Source organism: Sus scrofa, chromosome 9, assembly GCF_000003025.6.
Source record: "Sus scrofa isolate TJ Tabasco breed Duroc chromosome 9, Sscrofa11.1, whole genome shotgun sequence".
Classification (NCBI taxonomy): domain Eukaryota; kingdom Metazoa; phylum Chordata; class Mammalia; order Artiodactyla; family Suidae; genus Sus; species Sus scrofa.
Genome location: NC_010451.4, coordinates 103,357,983 through 103,376,470, shown reverse-complemented (window position 1 = coordinate 103,376,470; position 18,488 = coordinate 103,357,983). Strand labels below are relative to the sequence as shown.

Here is an 18,488-nt window from a genome sequence, read left to right as displayed (position 1 = left end):
TTACCAATAAGCATAACCTGGAAATGGTGTACTCTATTTCACCCCCCATGAAAGACTAGGGCGGGCTTAGAAAAAAAATTTTTACTGATTAAGTTCACAAAAATGAAAAGAGAAAGGATGTTGGTTGGGTTTTACAAACAGCTTTAATTTTTCTGCTTGAAAACTTTCATATTTTAAATATTTCAATGGAACACTTATAGCGTTTTTTATGTTGTCAACTTTTTCTTTACTGAATTAAAATGTATCCATTAAAATGTATTGACTCTCACTATTTTGCATTATTTATGAATATTGAACTGCAATAAAAACATTCTTTATTGTGTTGGGGTATCAGTGTTGAGAAGGGGTGTGGAAGGGGGTAACTGGTAGAAGAGGGGAGGGAATGTGGTGGTGGTTGTACAAGAAGTAAGTCTAAAGAGCTCTGTTTAGAATTTGAATACAGCTTTTATTTTAAAACTTTATCACTGTAGACCAGAAGTCCAGCAGGAGCTTTACCAAAAATTTAAACCATCAATTCATAAAATGAAAATAAATACTTCTCTGGATGAAGCCAATTCTGGATTTCTAAATGAGATTATAGTATGTATATATATTTTTTTCTGCTTTATACTACTTGGCTAGTCATGGAAGTCAACAATTTTTGATTAATTTTAAATGAACTGAAATGGCAAAGCAAGACACATGGTATCAGATGCTTCTTACACTTTAAACAAAGTTTGGCCAAAGCTTTATTATTCAACATTGTAGGAAAAAAACTGTGGAAACGCATGTGGTCATGTACCTGGATGGGCCACTGTGATGAGGGCTGAAGAGCACAATGAATGAGCATGGGCCATGGAGCTGACAGACTTGGACTTGAATCCCAGCTCTGCTACAAGGAAATGAGGTAGGGAAAGTCTGCATCTGTTAAATCCACCTCACTGGGCAGATGGGAAGATACAATGAGATAATACGTGTACAGCACCCAGCCAGCACATGCCTACAACATACATGGTCGAAGCAAGCACTTCACGATTTGGAACCTTTAAATGGTAGCGAGTCAAAACCAGCCCTGTATCACCCTTTACTGTTCTACAGAGGAAAGACATCTGAAAAAAAGCATACAATTTTTAAACCATTTATTTTGTGTGTGAAATGGTTATTAAGTCCTTCTATCAGGTTAGGATTCCAATGAAAAGTGTTCTCATGAACATCTCTAGGGCTCAGTTGTATGTCATGTAGCGAGGAGTAGCACTGAACTTGGCATAGGACTTAATAACCTTATTTACAGCTTCCAAGAAATCCTTCTCCGTAGCAATTTTTCGCCGTGCTCGGATGGCAAACATACCAGCTTCAGTGCAGACACTTCTGATCTCAGCACCTTTCAAATGAAAAGGAAAAAACAGACTTAATTAAGTAGCCCAAACAGAAAGACCAGCAACTAGAAGCAAGACCTTTCCACCTACCCGTGCTATTTGGACAGAGTCGTGCTAACAATTCAAATCTGATATCTCTTTCAACACTCATTGAACGGGCATGGATCTTAAAAATGTGAGTCCGACCCTAAAAATAAGGCAAGTGACAAATATTAAAATGGAAAACATCACAGGAAGAAAAAATTCCTTTTCTACAATGAAATGATGTCCCCACCTCTAGATCAGGTAAGCTAAACTCAATCTTCCTGTCCAGTCTCCCTGGCCTCATCAGCGCTGGGTCCAGAGTGTCAGGTCTGTTTGTGGCCATTAGCACTTTAATGTTGCCTCGAGGATCAAACCCGTCCAGCTGGTTGATCAATTCCAACATCGTTCTCTGCACTTCATTGTCACCCCCAGCACCATCATCAAAACGGGCCCCTGAGAAGAGCAGAGAGAGGCTCTTCAGGTCCACTCAGAGCAGCGCTCAGCACAGTAAATCTCAGCTTGCCACAGGCCCTCCAGCCCAAGGGAACATCTCAGTTTTAAGCAAATCCTGTAAGAACAGCCTGCTCTGCACAAAACTAATGAGGTCTTTATTTAACATAGGTTCTGCTAAAGTATTCTTTTAAATCCTCTTTAGAGAATTTTGTTTAAGTCACTCGAAAACACCTCTGTCATCTAACACATCTCAACTAGGCAACAGAATACATGCAAATTTTAGCGCTATAATGGTGTTTGATTAGATGTAAGAAAATGCTACACTCATCTAAATTCCTCAAAACTGTCCTTAACAAAATGGCAAATCCACAATACAGCAGAACTGTGACCGCTATATCACACTGATTGGATATATTAGAATACTCTAGGTTAATGTTGATACTGTCCTTCATTTCAACCAAAACAACACCCCCCAAAAGGCCTCCAAATATACTTTTTCCATTTTTAAACTGTATAAATACATAGTTGTATTAATGTATTTAGGTACATTATAAAATTTTTAAAAAATGGAAATGTAAAAAATGAGATTAAAATTAAATATGAAGGGAAAACTGTAGTATTTTCTTCCTGCCCACTAATAATACTCTTTTACACACAGTCTGTTCTGGAAATGAGTTTCAGAGCAGCCTGACATAAGGCTTATTCCAATGATACTACAAAAATGACATCAGGGTCACAACACTGACAGACTGGGGTCAAATTACAGCCCTGGAATAGTAACTACAGAATTTCCAAAGCCCACAACACCCAACCAGTCTACAAGTAAGACTCCAGATAACCTAACCACCAACTCTGAACAGTGTTAAATAACAATTGTCTGGACACATGATGCTTATAAAGTTAGTACAGACTATTTCTAAACTCTTAACAACAGCCAAGGCCTATAGAACAGTATAGTTTTCAAAGTCTATCACATTTATTACTTCAAACCTCTCAAAAACCCATGAAATAAACAAGGCAGGAATTACTCCTTTTATAAGATGAACAAACCAGAGCTCAGAGTTAGTTAAAATAACTTGGCTAGATCACAGAGCTAAAACTACTTTATCAAATCTATGGTGCCCATAATATAGTTATTTTATGTACACTTTATGATAAAGAATTTGAGAGAGGCCAATGCTACATAGTACTTCTTTCTTCCTTTTTGGTGTAGCCCTACTGTTTATTAGATCTGTGACTCTCATGTGCCAAAGTTCATAAATGAGTTGGAATCAAAAGTGTGTACAAGATTAACATAACGTGAGAACTCTACACATACTACTACAGAATTATGATTCTCATGAAACCCGGTCCTGAAGTAGTTCTCTAAGATGCCATACTTACCTCCAATAGCATCCTGAAGTAGTTCTCTAAGATGCCATACTTACCTCCAATAGCATCGATTTCATCAAAGAAGATAAGGCAGGCTTTCTTGGTTCTGGCCATTTCAAAGAGCTCTCGAACCATTCGAGCCCCCTGATGAAAAAAATAATTTGTTAATTTAGAGCTGGTTTTAAAATCTTTTAAACTATGAGAAGTTATGCTTCCAACTTTTCTGTATTTCAAACAGTATCCTTGACCGTCATTACTAAAGCTTTTTCAAAGACTGAAGTTTGTTACCTATTCCATCAAATTAATCTTAGCAGCTTTGAAACAATATTAGGTAATACCGTGATTCTCTACCTGTGAAACAGCCAACAACTTTAAGACCAGAAGAGGTCAAATTAACATAGTTAAATATTAATAAAAGCACCATTTCAGTCAGTAAAACTTAGGGAAATAAAAGCATCTAATCTATCACTTGGCATTTCTGATCACTGAATTTGATTTCTAAGTTTTGATCAGGGAATAAAACTGTATCTCAACTCTTGCAGATCTGTTCTAATTCTTGTTATGAGAATACTAGTTATTAATGCTTTAGATATAAAATATTCAGCTCTAGACTTACTCTGTAATGAAAAAAATCACGTGTGTATATCTCCACGGGTACACATTCAGACAGTCTCTGTTCTCTTTCTCAGTACAACATAAAGCGCTGTCCCTGAACTGAATACGCTTTTGAATCCATTCTCTGGGGATTTCTGAGGTATTTATCTTACAAATCAAATCTCTAGAAAATGTCATTCTTCTGAGTTGGGAGCATACTGATTAAAAATATTAAGCAGTTATTTACTTCCAAATGACCACAAGGTAAGTCCAGTGGCTTCTGAACTGCTAATTACGGTCCATCAAAAACCTTTAGGTCTCACTCTTTCCATGTGGAACAGCCATTTTAATTTCATCTCTGCTTTAGAAAACTTTCACAGAGCTACATATTCTTTGGCTATAATAAGTTTACTTACCTCACCAACATACTTCTGCACAAGCTCAGACCCAATAACTCGAATGAAGCAAGCATCGGTCCTGTTAGCAACTGCCCGAGCACAGAGTGTCTTGCCTGTACCAGGTGGACCAAAGAGCAGCACACCCTTGGGAGGCTCAATGCCAAGGTTAACAAACCTCTCTGGCTGTGATGGAGACACAATTTTTACACTTATCACATCATAAAAATACTACTTCTACTTCAATATATTTAACCAAAATTATTAAGTCCACAATCTATACACTTGACCTGAATAAGAATTTTACCATTCTAAGATCAAAACTATACATATATCAATACACAAGACTGAATGGCTTTTAAAGGTATTTCCACTATCCAGAGTTAACAAAACTTTCCCCCCTAATTTTAAAAAATTACAATGTTTAAAGAACAAAAGTATTATCTCATATTTAATATCCTAGTTTTTTCCATTATCCCAAGTTTAATCTGATTCATTCATTTCTTTTTGATAACATTAAAACATGATTTCTTCCACAATAACCTATAATATACTAACATATTGCTAAGGTTACACCTCCCTCTCCTGTCACTCTAAATAAAAGATCTTTCTTTTGCTGAACAGACTTGACTGCTCGATCCTTTTGCGTTCTCTCTCCTAGAACTTACCAAATCTCCACACCTCTACCCTCTACCCCCTCAAAAATTTTCACTTGGGAAAATACAATTTTAAAAGCTATCCAACATACAGGCATAATTTTAGTGTACAGTACACAAAAGGTTTTCACATCTTTATACAAAGAAATTGAAAAGGGAACAGACTCAGCCACTTACATGAAGTAGTGGGGTTTCAACTACTTCTCGAAGTTTCTCAATCTGTTCCTTACAGCCACCCACATCACTGTATGTAACATCAGGCTTTTCCTCCACCTGAGAGAGAGATGAAAACATACAACATAGAGCCACATGCTTTTGAATACTAATCCAAGTATTCTATCCAGTAGAACAGACCCAGTACCCTAAAAGAAAAATCAGACTTAAACAGCAAGTAAGAAATTCAATAAAAATGGAATATAATGCCCAATGTCCTCGACACACTTGCTATATTATTTGTTATGACACTAAAGTGAGAGACAAACTAGTAAAGACTTTCTCATCTGAAAAGTTATTTTTAAAAATTTGGCAACTCTTTAATACATACACACATATTAATATTTTATTAGTTAAAAGTCTCAATATTTTTTGAGACAGATGCAGTAATAGTCAAAGTCACACCACTTCTTTTCCCTCTCATAGTTTCTTACCTGCATCATGGTAACTGTGGGGTCAATCTTAGGAGGCAGTGGAATGTGAATCTGATACTTATTTCTGTCCACACTACAGAGGTAAAAAAAAGATCTTCACTAACACATTCAAAAAAATTACAGAGTAAATTACGAAGTGTTCTGTATATCTTCATTATATTAATGCAATCCTTATAACCATCCTAAAGTAAGTGCTTCCTTCACCAATACCATGTTACCTTAAACAGACTGGGAAACTTAACTCTACAATTCTGGACTTGCTTTGATCATGACATGTGAAGCCATAAAAAGCCTAGTGGAGATGGGAGAAAGGAAAGGGGTGGGAGGTCCGGACTCGGATTCAGAAGAAAGGATGTTCAACTGTAGAATTCAATAGATTGCCCCCCCTACACCATGGCACCCGGTTCATCCATGTGAACGAAAAACAAGGATGTACAAGCGACATGGCATCTTTAATGAGAAACGAGCTTTACTGTGAAGAGAAATCTTACCCAACTCTCATCCCTTCTTCAATGTCGGTAGGTGCTACCTGATCACTGAGATCCACCACAAACTTGGCAAACTGCTTCACATTGATAATGTACTTTGGGTCCTCCGAATCAGCGTTGATTATCTTTGTACATCTAACACGGCAAAAGGCTTGATTAGAGTAAGGAACCCGAACCACGAGTAATGAATTCAAGTAACTAGATTCTCTCCTGGGCATGTGGTATACTAATGAGCAGGTGTAAACTAGAACTGCCGAAACTGGGCCACTGCTGAGGATCACTCTCTACAGCATATGCTTAACTCTATCCCAAGGGTCCACTCAACTTTAGCCAAGCCATAAAATGTTTAAAAGATACATTCCCCTGGAAAAGTAAACCCAAATATTTCATCACTAAGAAGTTCTCTGATCTCTTTCTTTGTCTTTCGGCTGCCCCCATGGCATGTAAAAATTCCTGGCCCAGGGATCAAACCTACACCACAGCAGTGACCCCAAACCACTGCAGTGACAGCACCAGATCTTTAACTCACTGTGCCACGAGAACCTGTCTAAGTTCTTGATTCTCATAACTATATGCCTTTATTACTGAAACTCCTCTATATCTTAAGTTATTCTTTTTAATTTCCTTCAAGACAGTCATCTTCTCTTACATCAAGTATAACTGTGTTTTCATTCTTCCCTGAGTTTATACTTCCAATCCATTTTCTGTTTGTTTTTGCTTTTTTTGGCTGCACCCAAGGCATGCAGAAGTTCACGGGTCAGGGATCAAATGTGTGCCTCGTACTGAATCTAGAGCTTTTATCAGCTTTTTGTTCTCCCATTAAAACAAAAACCCAAAGTAAGATTAACAACATCCAGCATTAAAGACAGACACCAAGCAAGCAAAGAGCAAAAAAGCATTTTATATGAAACAAAAACGTTCCAGTTAGCCTTAGCTTCCTTAGAGATGAGAACAAGTTACAACCGTGATATAAGAATTCAAATGAAACATATACATTGAAAGAAAGAAAAGTTCCTGGAAATTAAAAACAGCAGGGAAAAAAATCAATACATGGAATCAAAGTTAAGGAAATCCCACAAAAAACAGGGCAAAAAGACAAAACAAAGAAAACAGGAGAGAAAGATTAGCATATTAGAGGAACAATCCAGGAGTCCAAAGCCCAGTAATGGAAGTCCAGAATAGAGGACCAAGAAAATGGAAAGAGGAGTTCCTATCATGGTGCAGCAGAAATGAATCCAACTAGGAACCATGAGGTTGCAGGTTCCATCCCTGGCCTCGCTCAGTGGGTTAAGGATCTGATGTTGCCAATGAGCTGTGGTGCAAATCGCAGATGCAGCTTGGATCTGGTGTTGAGGTGGCTGTGGCATAGGCCGGCAGCTGTAGCTCCAATTCGACCCCTGGCCTGGGAACCTCCATATGCCATGGGTGTGGCCAAAAAAAGACAAAAAGAAGATGGAAAGAAATGATTAACAAACTGTTTCAAGAAAATGTGCCACACTGAGAGCTCATGCACCACATGCACACACATGAGAGCCCGGCACCACAGATGAAAACAAACGAATACCAAGACACAAAGGCATGAAATTTCAGAACAGTGAAAACAGAAAGAGACCCTACAACTTTCTGAAGAAAAGCAGGTCACATATACAGGACTGGGAGTCAGGGAAGCAGAAAACAATGTAACAATGCCTTCAAAAGTTCAAAGGAGAAGAACTTTCTCTGAGCCAATACGCAACATAAAAACAGTACCTCTCACATGATCCTCTTTCAAGAAGCTACCAGGGAATATGGGTCACTAATGAGTGTGGCAGTAAACCAAAGAGAGAAACTCAGGGCACACAAGCAACAGGAGAGAGGCAAAGGCAACCTCCAGGGTAAGAAGTCACAGAATGATCGTGATCAACGGGCATACCGGGCAACCAGTCCAAAGTGAGGGGCATGTCGGTAAGTGCTGGAAAAGGCCGTTCAGGAAGATGAGTCTGGAAGAGCACCTGCTGTAGCTGATGCACCCAAGGTACACCGAGAAAGCCTGAGGGCCTGACACAGCTTAAGAGCAACTGAGACAGTAAGGAAAAGGGGGGGGTGGTTAGGGTTAATTACAGACAAAGAGAATCAGGCAAATGAAAAAACAAGACAATCAGGACAAGGCAAAGAAAAAGTGGTACAAGGAAGCAGTTTACTAACAGCTCTTTGTGAACAGCGTTTACTTAGCCTTAATTCTGAAAACACTAATACTGAACTAATTAAAATTTTAAGGTGATTAATTACACTAGGAGGATGTTGGAAATAGGAAGGGCATGTCCTAGGGATGAAGGCAGAGGAAACAAAGCAAAACAAAATCCTCATCTTCCATGGTGGGAAACCACCAAGTACCACCTGAAACCAAAAATAATCAAGAAGCAATCCATAATATACAAAACTTGTCGTTATCCATTACAAACAGAAAGGTGGAAACTAAAATAAGCAGCTAAAAATTTTAAAAATAAGTGTCTCCAGGGAAAAAGGACTGGGAAAGACAAATGCTGTTATAGAACTATTTAACTCTTTAAAACTATCACAAAATAAAAAACAAATAAAATAGAAAGACAGAAATATGGAAGGATAAGAGGAAGAAAAATAACCCTGCTGTATTAAAGAGACAAAATTAAAACAAAATTTTCAATGATTAGAATAAATATGGAAGAAAATGTTTATAACCTTGGATTGGGAATAGGCCTTTCTAAGCCAACATTAAAACCCAAAGGTATATGAAAATATTGATATATTTACCTCTTAAAAAACTAAAATGTTAGTACGACAAAAGGTACCAAGAAGTTAAAAGTGATAGACTAAGAAAAAAATATTTGTAGCATATTTAACAAAGATTAATGTGCACAATATATGAAGCACTCCTAAATAACAAGAAACAACCCAATAGAACAAAACACGAACGGACCAAAAAAATACAAATGTTTAATAAGTATAAGATGTAGCTATCACACTAGTAACCAGCACAACACAAATTACAGTGATTGGGGTTATTTTTTTGCCCAAATGGCAGGAGTGTAAAAATCAGTATTCACATGTCTTGCACTTATCAGGCAAATACGTATTTCCCTTAAAATCTATTGGTAAGAGTGTGAACTTGCCAAACCACTTTTTCCCCACACATTTTCAAAACAGCAACGTCTTTGTTCCCATAATTCCTCATCTAGGAAGTTATGCTATAGAAATACATGCACATACAAGGAGAATTATCTAACATGAGTGTTCAGTGCAGCACTATATATAATAACAGAAACTGCCAACAGCCCAACACCTACAGAATATGGTGTAATTTTTAAAAAACAAGAGAAACAATAAAGAGGTACATACATATCAAAGACAATGCAAGATTTCTAAGATACGTAGTTATATCTAAAAAGAAAACAGGATATGTTTCTTTCCATGCACCTCTATACCTGAAGATACACAGGAGGATTAAGAGGACTGAACTACTTTCAGTAGTTCCGTCTGAAGAAGAGGCAATGGACAGTGAGGTTTTCCTACTTTGCTCTGTATCTTCCTGTATCAGGTGAAACTTTATACAATTAATTCTCTTTTAGGGCCGAACCTGTGGCATATAGAAGTTCTCAGGTTAAGGGTCGAATCAGAGCTGCAGCTGCCGGCCTACATCACAGCCACAGCAATGCAGGATCCAAGCCGTGTCTTCGACCTACACCAGAGCTCACATCAACACCAGATCCTTAACCCACTGAGCGAGGCCAGGGATTGAAGCCATATCCTCAGGGATATTAGTCAGGTTCTTAACCCGCTGGGCCACAACAGGAACTCCTCACCTGCTTTTTGAATAACTGTTTTAAGGTATAGAATTTTAACCCCCGATACTTTTGTAGAAAGCTTTATTTACTTGGAATATAGAATAAAAATTCTTTATAAACAACTGCACCACACCTAAGATTTTAAAAAGTACCTGAAACAAAGATACTTCAATAAAATTAAATTTAAAGAAAGTACCTGAAAGTACAGATAAAAATAAATTTCCACAGAGCACTATGCATACCTTGCCACCTGCAAAGGCTGTTCACTCTGGAGTGTTTGCTTATCGGCAGCCAAATCCCAGAGTGCTGGTGGGGCCAGGCCAGTGTCAGACTCTTTAATTCCTACATAAAGAAAGATTACAAAAGTCAATGAAATGAAAGCATCACTCTAAAGCAAGCTTTATCAACCTCAGCACTACTAACATTTTGGACTGAGTAATTTGTTGGTGGGGAAGAGTCCTGTGCATTTGTAGTATGGTTAGCAGCATCCCAGGCCTCCAGCCACTAGGTCACTAGTAGCACCTCCCTCTCAAGTTATGAGAATCAAGAACGTCCCCTGGAATTTCCATCATGGGGCAGTGGAAACAAATCTGACAAGGAACCATGAGGTTGCGGGTTCGATCCCTGGCCTCACTCAGTGGGTTAAGGATCTGGCATTGCTGTGAGCTGTGGTGTAGGTCACAGACGTGGCTTGAATCTGGCATTGCTGTGGCTGTCGCTGGCAGCTGCAGCTCCAATTAGACCCCTAGCCTGGGAACCTCCATATGCCACAGGTGCTGCCCTCAAAAGACAAGACCAAAAAAAAAAAAAAAAAGAATGTCTGTCTCCAGACACCAACAAATGTCCTGGGGGATGACCCCAGTTGAAGACCACTGCCCTAAAGTAGTCACAAGCCAAAAAATGTAATGCCCTATTTGAATTTTTTTGTGCACGTCAAATACTATAGAACTTCACCACTTGAGTTCCCAAGAAGAAAAGTTTCCAACTATTAGGCCATAGCCCACTTACTTCCAGCAATACTATGTGAGATGATATTTTTATGCACGAAGAAATTCTGCCTGGTTATTAAGAGTCTACTGAACTGAGCTTTCACCAACAGAATCATTACTTGCTTAAAGAATGATGATGTTTCTTAAATTCTTAACTGCTTAAGCATTAAATTTGCTTGTCAAAGGTAGTGAAAGAGATTATTAAATGAGATCCAATTTCTTTTTTTTTTGGCCACGCCCACAGCACAGCTTGCAGAAGTTCCTGAGCCAGGGATCAAACCTGAGCCACCACTGCAGCCCAAGCCACAGCAGTGACAACACTGGATCCTTAACCCACTGCCCCACCAGGGAACTCCTGAGATCCAATTTCTGAACAGATAGGAAAGATAATTTTTTTTAACCTGTGATTCATGAAAGAGTAACATCTGTATTTCAGCTCCTTTGATATAATTAAACCATTACACACAAAGAAAGGAAACAGGAAAAAAAAAAACAACTTATATACCAGTGAGCTCATTAATCTTCTTGAGAAGTTGTTGAATGTCATCTTCAACCTGTTTGATTTGCCTAGAGTAAGTGCTCTGACCCTAGGAGGTAAAAGTCAGTTTAATGAGAAATTTATTTAAGTGTAGATAAAAACTTTTAACATTTACACTTGCAATTGCTATTACTGTCCTAAATAAAGCTTGTGAAGTAGGGGGGGGGGTCTGTATATCATTTTTAGAACTATTCCTAAACCAGTATATTCCCCCAATGCACCCTTATACAAGATAACAAATGAAAATCATGCCTGAAATTATCTAAAATTCAGGCCCATTCCTATGCCATTTCAGATCAATTCATTTTCATACATTTTAAATATAGTAAATACTTGTGTAAATTATTTCAAATATCTCTCAATATATGGTACCACATTTTAATTACAAATAGCATAGCAAACGCTTAGACATATTGGATGTTTACTCTGATCTATCCTAAATAGAAAGAGTAGGTAGATAACTTTTTTCAGTGACGATAAGAATAAACTCCTAGACAGTCTCTTCTAACTATTTTGGAAGAACAATACCAACAAGTCCTCACTTCAACATAAAACATCTATACTTTGTGGACAATGAAAGGACTTACATAAGTTTTCAGCAACGCAATATCCCCCTCATCCAGAGCTAAAAGGAGAAAAATAACACATGAAACTCAAAACAACGACAAACAGATCTAAGCTCTGAGCAATTCCTTTCTGTTCAATTCAAACTGCATTAGTTGAGAAAAACTGTGCAAACTTGTAACGATATAAATACAGTCATCAGATAGTCCCTGGACTCAAGGAACTTTTTATCTAATTGGGTGAAGGCGGATTTTAAAAAAGTACACAACACAGCGTCAAAGTGACATGACACAACAAGGATAGGCAGCCCAAAGAAGAGACTTTGAGAATCAAAACGATCTGAGCACCAGACCAGCAAGGTCATGCATATTTGGTAAGCAACCTTGGAAAAACTATTTAATTTCTCTGAGCATCAGTGTTCTCATCTAAAACAGCTCATTTCACCCTCATTGTTGCTATAAAGATCAAGTAAGATATGGATGAAGAAGTACATAAATTTTTACACGTTAGTCCTAACTGTAGAGAAGAGATAAATCTCTTAATTACAGAATGATAACTCACCCAGAGAAATACACAGATGAAATGTTAAATCTCTGTTTTTCACTAGGTGAATGAGTACCTCTCTCAGTGGGAAAGAGTAAGATGAAAGGAGAGGAAGTGCTCTCTCTGATGGGTGGGTGGAAACTAAGAAAGGGTGCTAGAAGAGGTTGAAAGTATTTAGGGAGGAAAGAGTGAGAGACAAGACAACCAAAAACCACCATAAAAACATTTAAAAAGAGCCTATAAGGGACAAAAGAAAATGGCATAAAGAGGATTCTATAAGAAGGGCTACTGTGAAGAAATCAAGTACAGAAGTGCTGCGGGTCAAGGGTCAAGTGCATAGTCTCTAAGGAGAGTAATCCAGGACTACCTGTAAAGATTACCACTTCATTTCTAAAATTTACCCTACAGCTTGTGTTTGTGCGTGTGGTCAAGGTTATATGAACAAGGTTACTCATTGCTCTATACTGGCCAATAGTTTGGAAGCAAACGAAACGTCCATCAGCGCTGCTGAACACCTAATAACTGGGAATACCATACAGACAACACGGACTCTAAATGATATGAACTTATCCCTAAAGCATACTAAGACGGTCTTAAAAGGCACAGGTAAATCATGTAACACTTATGTAGAAAAATATAAAAGGAATATATAGGCAAACTTGCTTGTATATACATAGCCAATGTCTAGAAAAATAAAGCAAAATGGCAACATCAGTTGCCTTCGTGTGTAAGAGGTAGCTAGGGTCAAGGATGAGACACTTTTCAATCTGTCCTTTCCTGTCCTTAGGGTTTTGAACCATGTGAATTCATGTCAAAGAAATGTTTTTTAAAAAAGAAAACAATGTCTCAGGATCCTGGCAACACAGTGATAGCAGCAAACTGTCACCTGAGGGGGAGGTAAGACAGTAAAGAGGATCCAGCGGGGTTGACCAAGCGCCGCCAGGAGAACATTTCGAGGCCTGCAAGGCCAAGAGGGGTACATGACTTAAAGCCTGAGAGCTAAATATAAGAACTTCGACCAGCTGGAGATGAGTATGGAACTTAGAGCTGGAAGAGGGGAACGGAGAAAACAGGGAGGTCAACCCGGCCGCCGCCCCCAAACTAGATCACTAGCCCCACAAAAGCGACGGAGCGCCAAGCCCGGAGCAGGAATCCAGCCCCCACACCCCACCCCTCACCCCGGGGACCAAGACTGGTCCCGCCCCGGCCCGGAGCTCCAGCCGGCGTAAACTGACCTCGGATGGGCTTATCGTCCTTCTCATCTTCTTTGGTTTTCCGCTGATCGGCACCGAGGTAGTCCGGCATTTTAGGAGCTCCAAGTGCCTCGGGACCCGTGTGATTACACAGCACCTTCCTCGTTTCCGGTGGTGCCCTCCCTCTCCCTTCCCCACCGGAAGTAAAGCTGGATCTGCGGGCCCTTTTACAGCCGCGCCAGGCGGAAGAGCGCTCTGGACCCGCGCTGGCTTCAGATCGCAGTTAATGACAGTACGTGGGATTTCCTGTTGGAAGGAAGCGTTGGTCTAAGGTCTAACCTGGTCCCGCACCATGGGCAGTTCCCCGAGCAACAGATTTCAAGACCAACTCAGGCTCAGGTGCTGAGTTTAAATCCTGCTTTAATCATTTACTCTGTACTCTTGGGTAATTTCTTGAATTTTGGTGTTAATTTCCCCGTGAACTCACAGCATTGTGGGTGCATAAAATAACAGTGTGAAGTACGTAGCATAATTAGTTACGCGATGAGTACGGGCTAGATTTACAAATAGAGTGAAGGTAAATAGGAGTTGTTCATTAATTTGATGTTAACAAGGGATGAGAAAGTAGGTGGTTTCAATTTTTGAGCCTGCTGCCATACAGTGATAACGATGGTCAGGGTAAAGAGCAGGTTTTGAAAGAAATTAATTTGGAAGATGAGGAATGGAAGAGAGCAGTTAGGAAACAATTGTAGAATTTAGAAATGAAAACAGTAATAATAATGAAAAGCCTGACCCTTCTGTACACAGTCCGTAGAGTAAAAATGCAACCCACAGGATGGGAGAAAATATTTATAACTCATATATCTGGCAATAGGTTAATATCCAGAATACATAAATAAGTAAAACTCAATAACAAGAAAACAAACAATTGGTCTTTTTTCAACAAACAGTGTACTTGAATGGACATCTCTTCAAAGAAGTTATACAAGTGCTTAATAAGCACATGAAAAGATGCTCAACATCACTAGACCCTGGGGGGTTGCAAATCAAAACCGTGAGATACCACTTTTTACCCATTAGAGTGGCGACTACCCGAAGAAAAAAGTGTTGGGAGGATGTGGAGAAAATGGAAACCTTGTGTACTGCTGGTGGGAATATAAAAAGGCGTAACCACTATGGAATACAGTATTGCAATACCTCAAAAAGTTAAAAATAGAATTATCAAATGAACCAGCACTTCTAGTTCTAGGTATATACACAAAATAATTGAAAGCAGGGTCTCAAAGAGGTATTTGTTCTTCCATGCTCACAGCAACATTATTCACAACAGTCTAAATGTGGAAGCAACCCAGGCAACAGATGAATGGAAAAATAAAATGTGCACACAATGGACTGTTATTCCCAACCCTAAAAAGGAAAGAAATTCTGACATATTATAATTGTTAAGACATGATCCTGAGTAAATAAGTCACAAAAAGATCACTGGTGTGTGATTTCACTTATATGAGGTACCTATAGTAGTCAAATTCACAGAAATTTAAAGTAGAATGACGGTTGCTAGAAGGGAGGTGGAAATGTTGAAGTGTTGCTTTATGGGTGTAAGAGTTTCAGTTTGGGAGGTCCCGCTGTAGTGCAATGGGATTGGCAGTGTCCCTGGCACTCTGGGATGCAGTCACTAGGATGCAGGTTTGAGCCTCTGCCTAGGACAGTGGGCTAAGGATCCAGCATTCCTGCAGCTGTGGTGTAGGTGGCAACTGAGGTTCTGATCTGATCCGGGAATTCCATATTGCCTGCGGTGGTCAGAAAAGGGGGGAAAGGAAAAAAAAAGTTTTAGTTTTGCAAGATGAAAAGAATTCTGGAGGTTGGTTGCGCAACAAAGTGAATATACTTAACACTGGTAAACCGCACAGTTAAAATAGTTGAGATGAGGTGTTCCTGCTGTGGTGCAGTGGGTTAAGGATCCAACTGCACTAGTTCCAGTTGCTGCGGAGGCACAGATTCGATCCCTGTCCTGGGAATTTCCATATGCTTCAGGTGCAGCCATTGGGAAAAAAATGGTTAAGGTGGAAATTTTGTTAAGTGTATTTTACTGCAATTAAAAAAAAAAAAAAACAAACCTTTATCGACCTTAGAGGTGATGGTGAGAATAGATGGCGTAGGTGTGAGGAAAAAATTACTGATACTAAGAAAGTGGGAAGTTCACTTGTGGTGCAGCGGGTTAAGGATCTGGCATTGCTGCACATTGCTGGCATTGCTGGCACAGGCTGCAACCGTGGCATGGGTCCATTCCCTGGCCTGGGAAATTTCCACATGCTGTAGGAGCAGCCAAAAGAAAAGAAAAAGTGGGTTGCCTCGAGACTTAGGGATCAGGAAGAGGCTTAGGAGTAGACGAATAGCTTTGTTTTTTGAAATAACAGTTTCATCATACAATAGATAAACAGGCCAATTCTATGCATTTAAAGTGAAAATGTAATTCTTAGAGAATGATTTGCTAATTTCTGATTTTCTTTTCTGAAGAGTGGCATATTGGTCTTGTCTTTTTTTGCCCAGCCTATTCCAGGTACTGTGGCAGTCAGGATGGGGCGGAGATCTGTGAATTTTCATCAACTGGTTTCCTTTTCACCTCAGTCCTAGAAGGAATAATATAACAAAAGTATAATTGACACCCCATCCTCCCACCCCTACCCACAGCATGTGGAAGCTCCCCACTAGGTAAGCTGCTGCAGTGCCAACGCTGGATCCTTAAACCACTGCACCACAGGAGCACTCCCTATAACTGATTTATTAAACAGATCTTAAACAATTAAGTTCCAGAGTTCTGTAATTGGGAATATCTTGAAAGAAAACTTCATGCTGCTAGAACATCATAAAATGATTTCTGCCTTGGATTAGAATCTAACACTAAAGAGGAGTTTCTTCTTAAAATGATATGAAGATTAAATGATTTAGCACAGGTAAATTAGTAATAGCAAACCGGCGTTCACTTCTATTATTATTTACGTAAACACAAATGCATTACAGGTGTATACATACAGAAATTCTCTATGAATGTATAGTTATTCTCAATGCTAGTTCGTACACATCTTTTCATTTTTTATACAAGTCAGCTACTACAAAAATCACCTGTTAGTTATAGACAAAGTAGTGGTAAATTAGAACACAGAGCTGCTTTAGAAAATCATGTTCTAAGTGTTGCACGGGGAAAAACAAGCTTTTTTTACCCGGGAACTGATAAATCTAGGAACCTTTCATTCGTATTACTTATGTTCTGCAGTCGGATCTGAGTTAGTAAAGGACCTAGGCTGCCGCACACGTTGGCGGCGGAGTAGGTGGGGGTTGAATTTGCCCACGCACCACGAAAGATTCATCCCGGAAGTAGTTAGTACTCGGCTCCATGCGCCGGTTCCTGGGCTTCGTAGAGCCAAGGCGCGAGGCTCGGACTGGGAGGTAGAGCTGGAAGGGACTCTAGGTGCCCTCTGCCTGGGACGCAAACCGCTGCGTCTGCGGGGCCGGCCCCGGCGCCATCATGCTGCTGCTGCCCAGCGCTGCGGACGGCCAGAGCACCGCCATCACCCACGCTCTGACCTCTGGTACGTGCCCACTCAACCCCGGCTCGGTCTAGCCTCAGCCCTCCCTGCCTCGGTCCTCTACCTCGACGACCCCGAAACCTTTCTCCCCTTCCCCCTGGCAACTAGCTCACAGAGTATGGGGTCGTGACGAGTGCCTTTTGCTCCCTGCTATAAAGAAATCCTTCCTTAGACTGGAAGGAGGGAGGGAGGGGGGCGTCTTCCTTTTGCCCCCGCAGTTTCTTTCTTGTCTCGCGGCTGCTGACTCATGGATCTGGCGGAGCAGTTCGGGACCGAATCCTTCCCTAACCTAAAAAGGTTTATAAGCATCTCCTTGCCGGGGGCAAGAGACTGCCCGCAGCGACTCCCCACGTCTAGAGCCCCTACGGAGCCTAGCTGCTGGTGCTGTATTAAACACCTCTCTTCCCTTCTACGTTTGCTCAAGCTTTGTTAAGTGTCCCAACTCAGACATTGCCCCTCGTATTCAAATGAAAAGACCATTTCATATGCTGGTGTTAAGACTTGTATAGACAGGCTTTTAAAGGCAAATCAATGAAGCGAAACTTCACCTATGTAAATTAGCTGTCTTCAATTTTTAAAAAGCGAAACTTGTCTTTTCTAGGTTCTTAGATTAATAGCCTAAAACAATCATAGAATTGTAAACCTAAAGAGTTTCTGGTTTCAGTGATTTCACTGATTACCATAGCCATGGATACTGATGCTTGTTGTATGTGATTTTGGACGTATCTCATGGCACATGTTCGCGTTTTCAGAAGTGTCTGTGTAATCTCACAAGTAAAGGGAAAGGCTTAAAGTGCAATGTTCTTAAAAGCCACACCTGCGCTACACAGGTAGTGCTTATTTAATCGTGTTTGAATCCTCTCCTGTGTTTGGTAGGAAAAAAAAAATCCTAATTTCCCCACCTAATTAAAACATGGAAAGTCAGCTGTTTTTAGAAAATTGTGGCAATTTAGGTACAAGGAAAAACTTATTATCTGAGTTAATTCCAGACAGTAAAGCTTTTTGCTTTCATTTGAATTATGAAATTAAAATTAATGGAGTTCCCTCGTTGCGCAGCGGAAATGAATCCAACTAGGAATCATGAGGTTACGGGTTCAACCCCTGCCCTGGCTCAGTGGGTTAAGGATCCCGCGTTGCCGTGAGCTGTGGTGTAGGTCGCAGAAGTGGCTCGGATCCCGTGTTGCTGTGACTGTAGTGTACGCCATCGGCTACAGCTCCGATTAGACCCCTAGCCTGGGGAACCTCCGTAAGCCGCGGTGCGGCCCTGAAAAGACAAATTAAAAAAAAAAAA

The 18,488-nt window shown here is 39.9% G+C and overlaps 2 protein-coding genes across 4 annotated transcripts in view; one reads left to right on the top strand and one right to left on the bottom strand.

Annotated features, from left to right (window-relative positions):
* On the bottom strand, nt 423-13,787 carry PSMC2 (proteasome 26S subunit, ATPase 2). Its single transcript, NM_001245008.1, is given in 12 exon segments — nt 423-1,360; nt 1,446-1,542; nt 1,630-1,832; nt 3,260-3,347; nt 4,214-4,378; nt 5,026-5,121; nt 5,496-5,568; nt 5,987-6,118; nt 10,026-10,125; nt 11,278-11,359; nt 11,898-11,935; nt 13,653-13,787. Coding segments are annotated over 12 exon segments (1,302 nt in total). The 5' UTR covers nt 13,723-13,787; the 3' UTR covers nt 423-1,202.
* DNAJC2 (DnaJ heat shock protein family (Hsp40) member C2) overlaps nt 13,872-18,488 on the top strand; it is a 32,727-nt gene continuing 28,110 nt past the window's right edge. Inside the window, exon 1 of one of the 3 annotated variants that reach the window (XM_005667716.3) lies at nt 13,872-14,009. Coding sequence is in view for 1 of the 3 variants with exons in the window: in XM_003130242.5 (XP_003130290.1) it covers nt 17,137-17,200 (64 nt within the window). In the remaining 2 variants the exon portion in view is untranslated. Of the gene's footprint in view, nt 14,010-16,915; nt 17,201-18,488 lie in introns of those variants that run through there. The other 2 variants (XM_003130242.5, XM_005667717.3) reach the window with 2 other exon arrangements.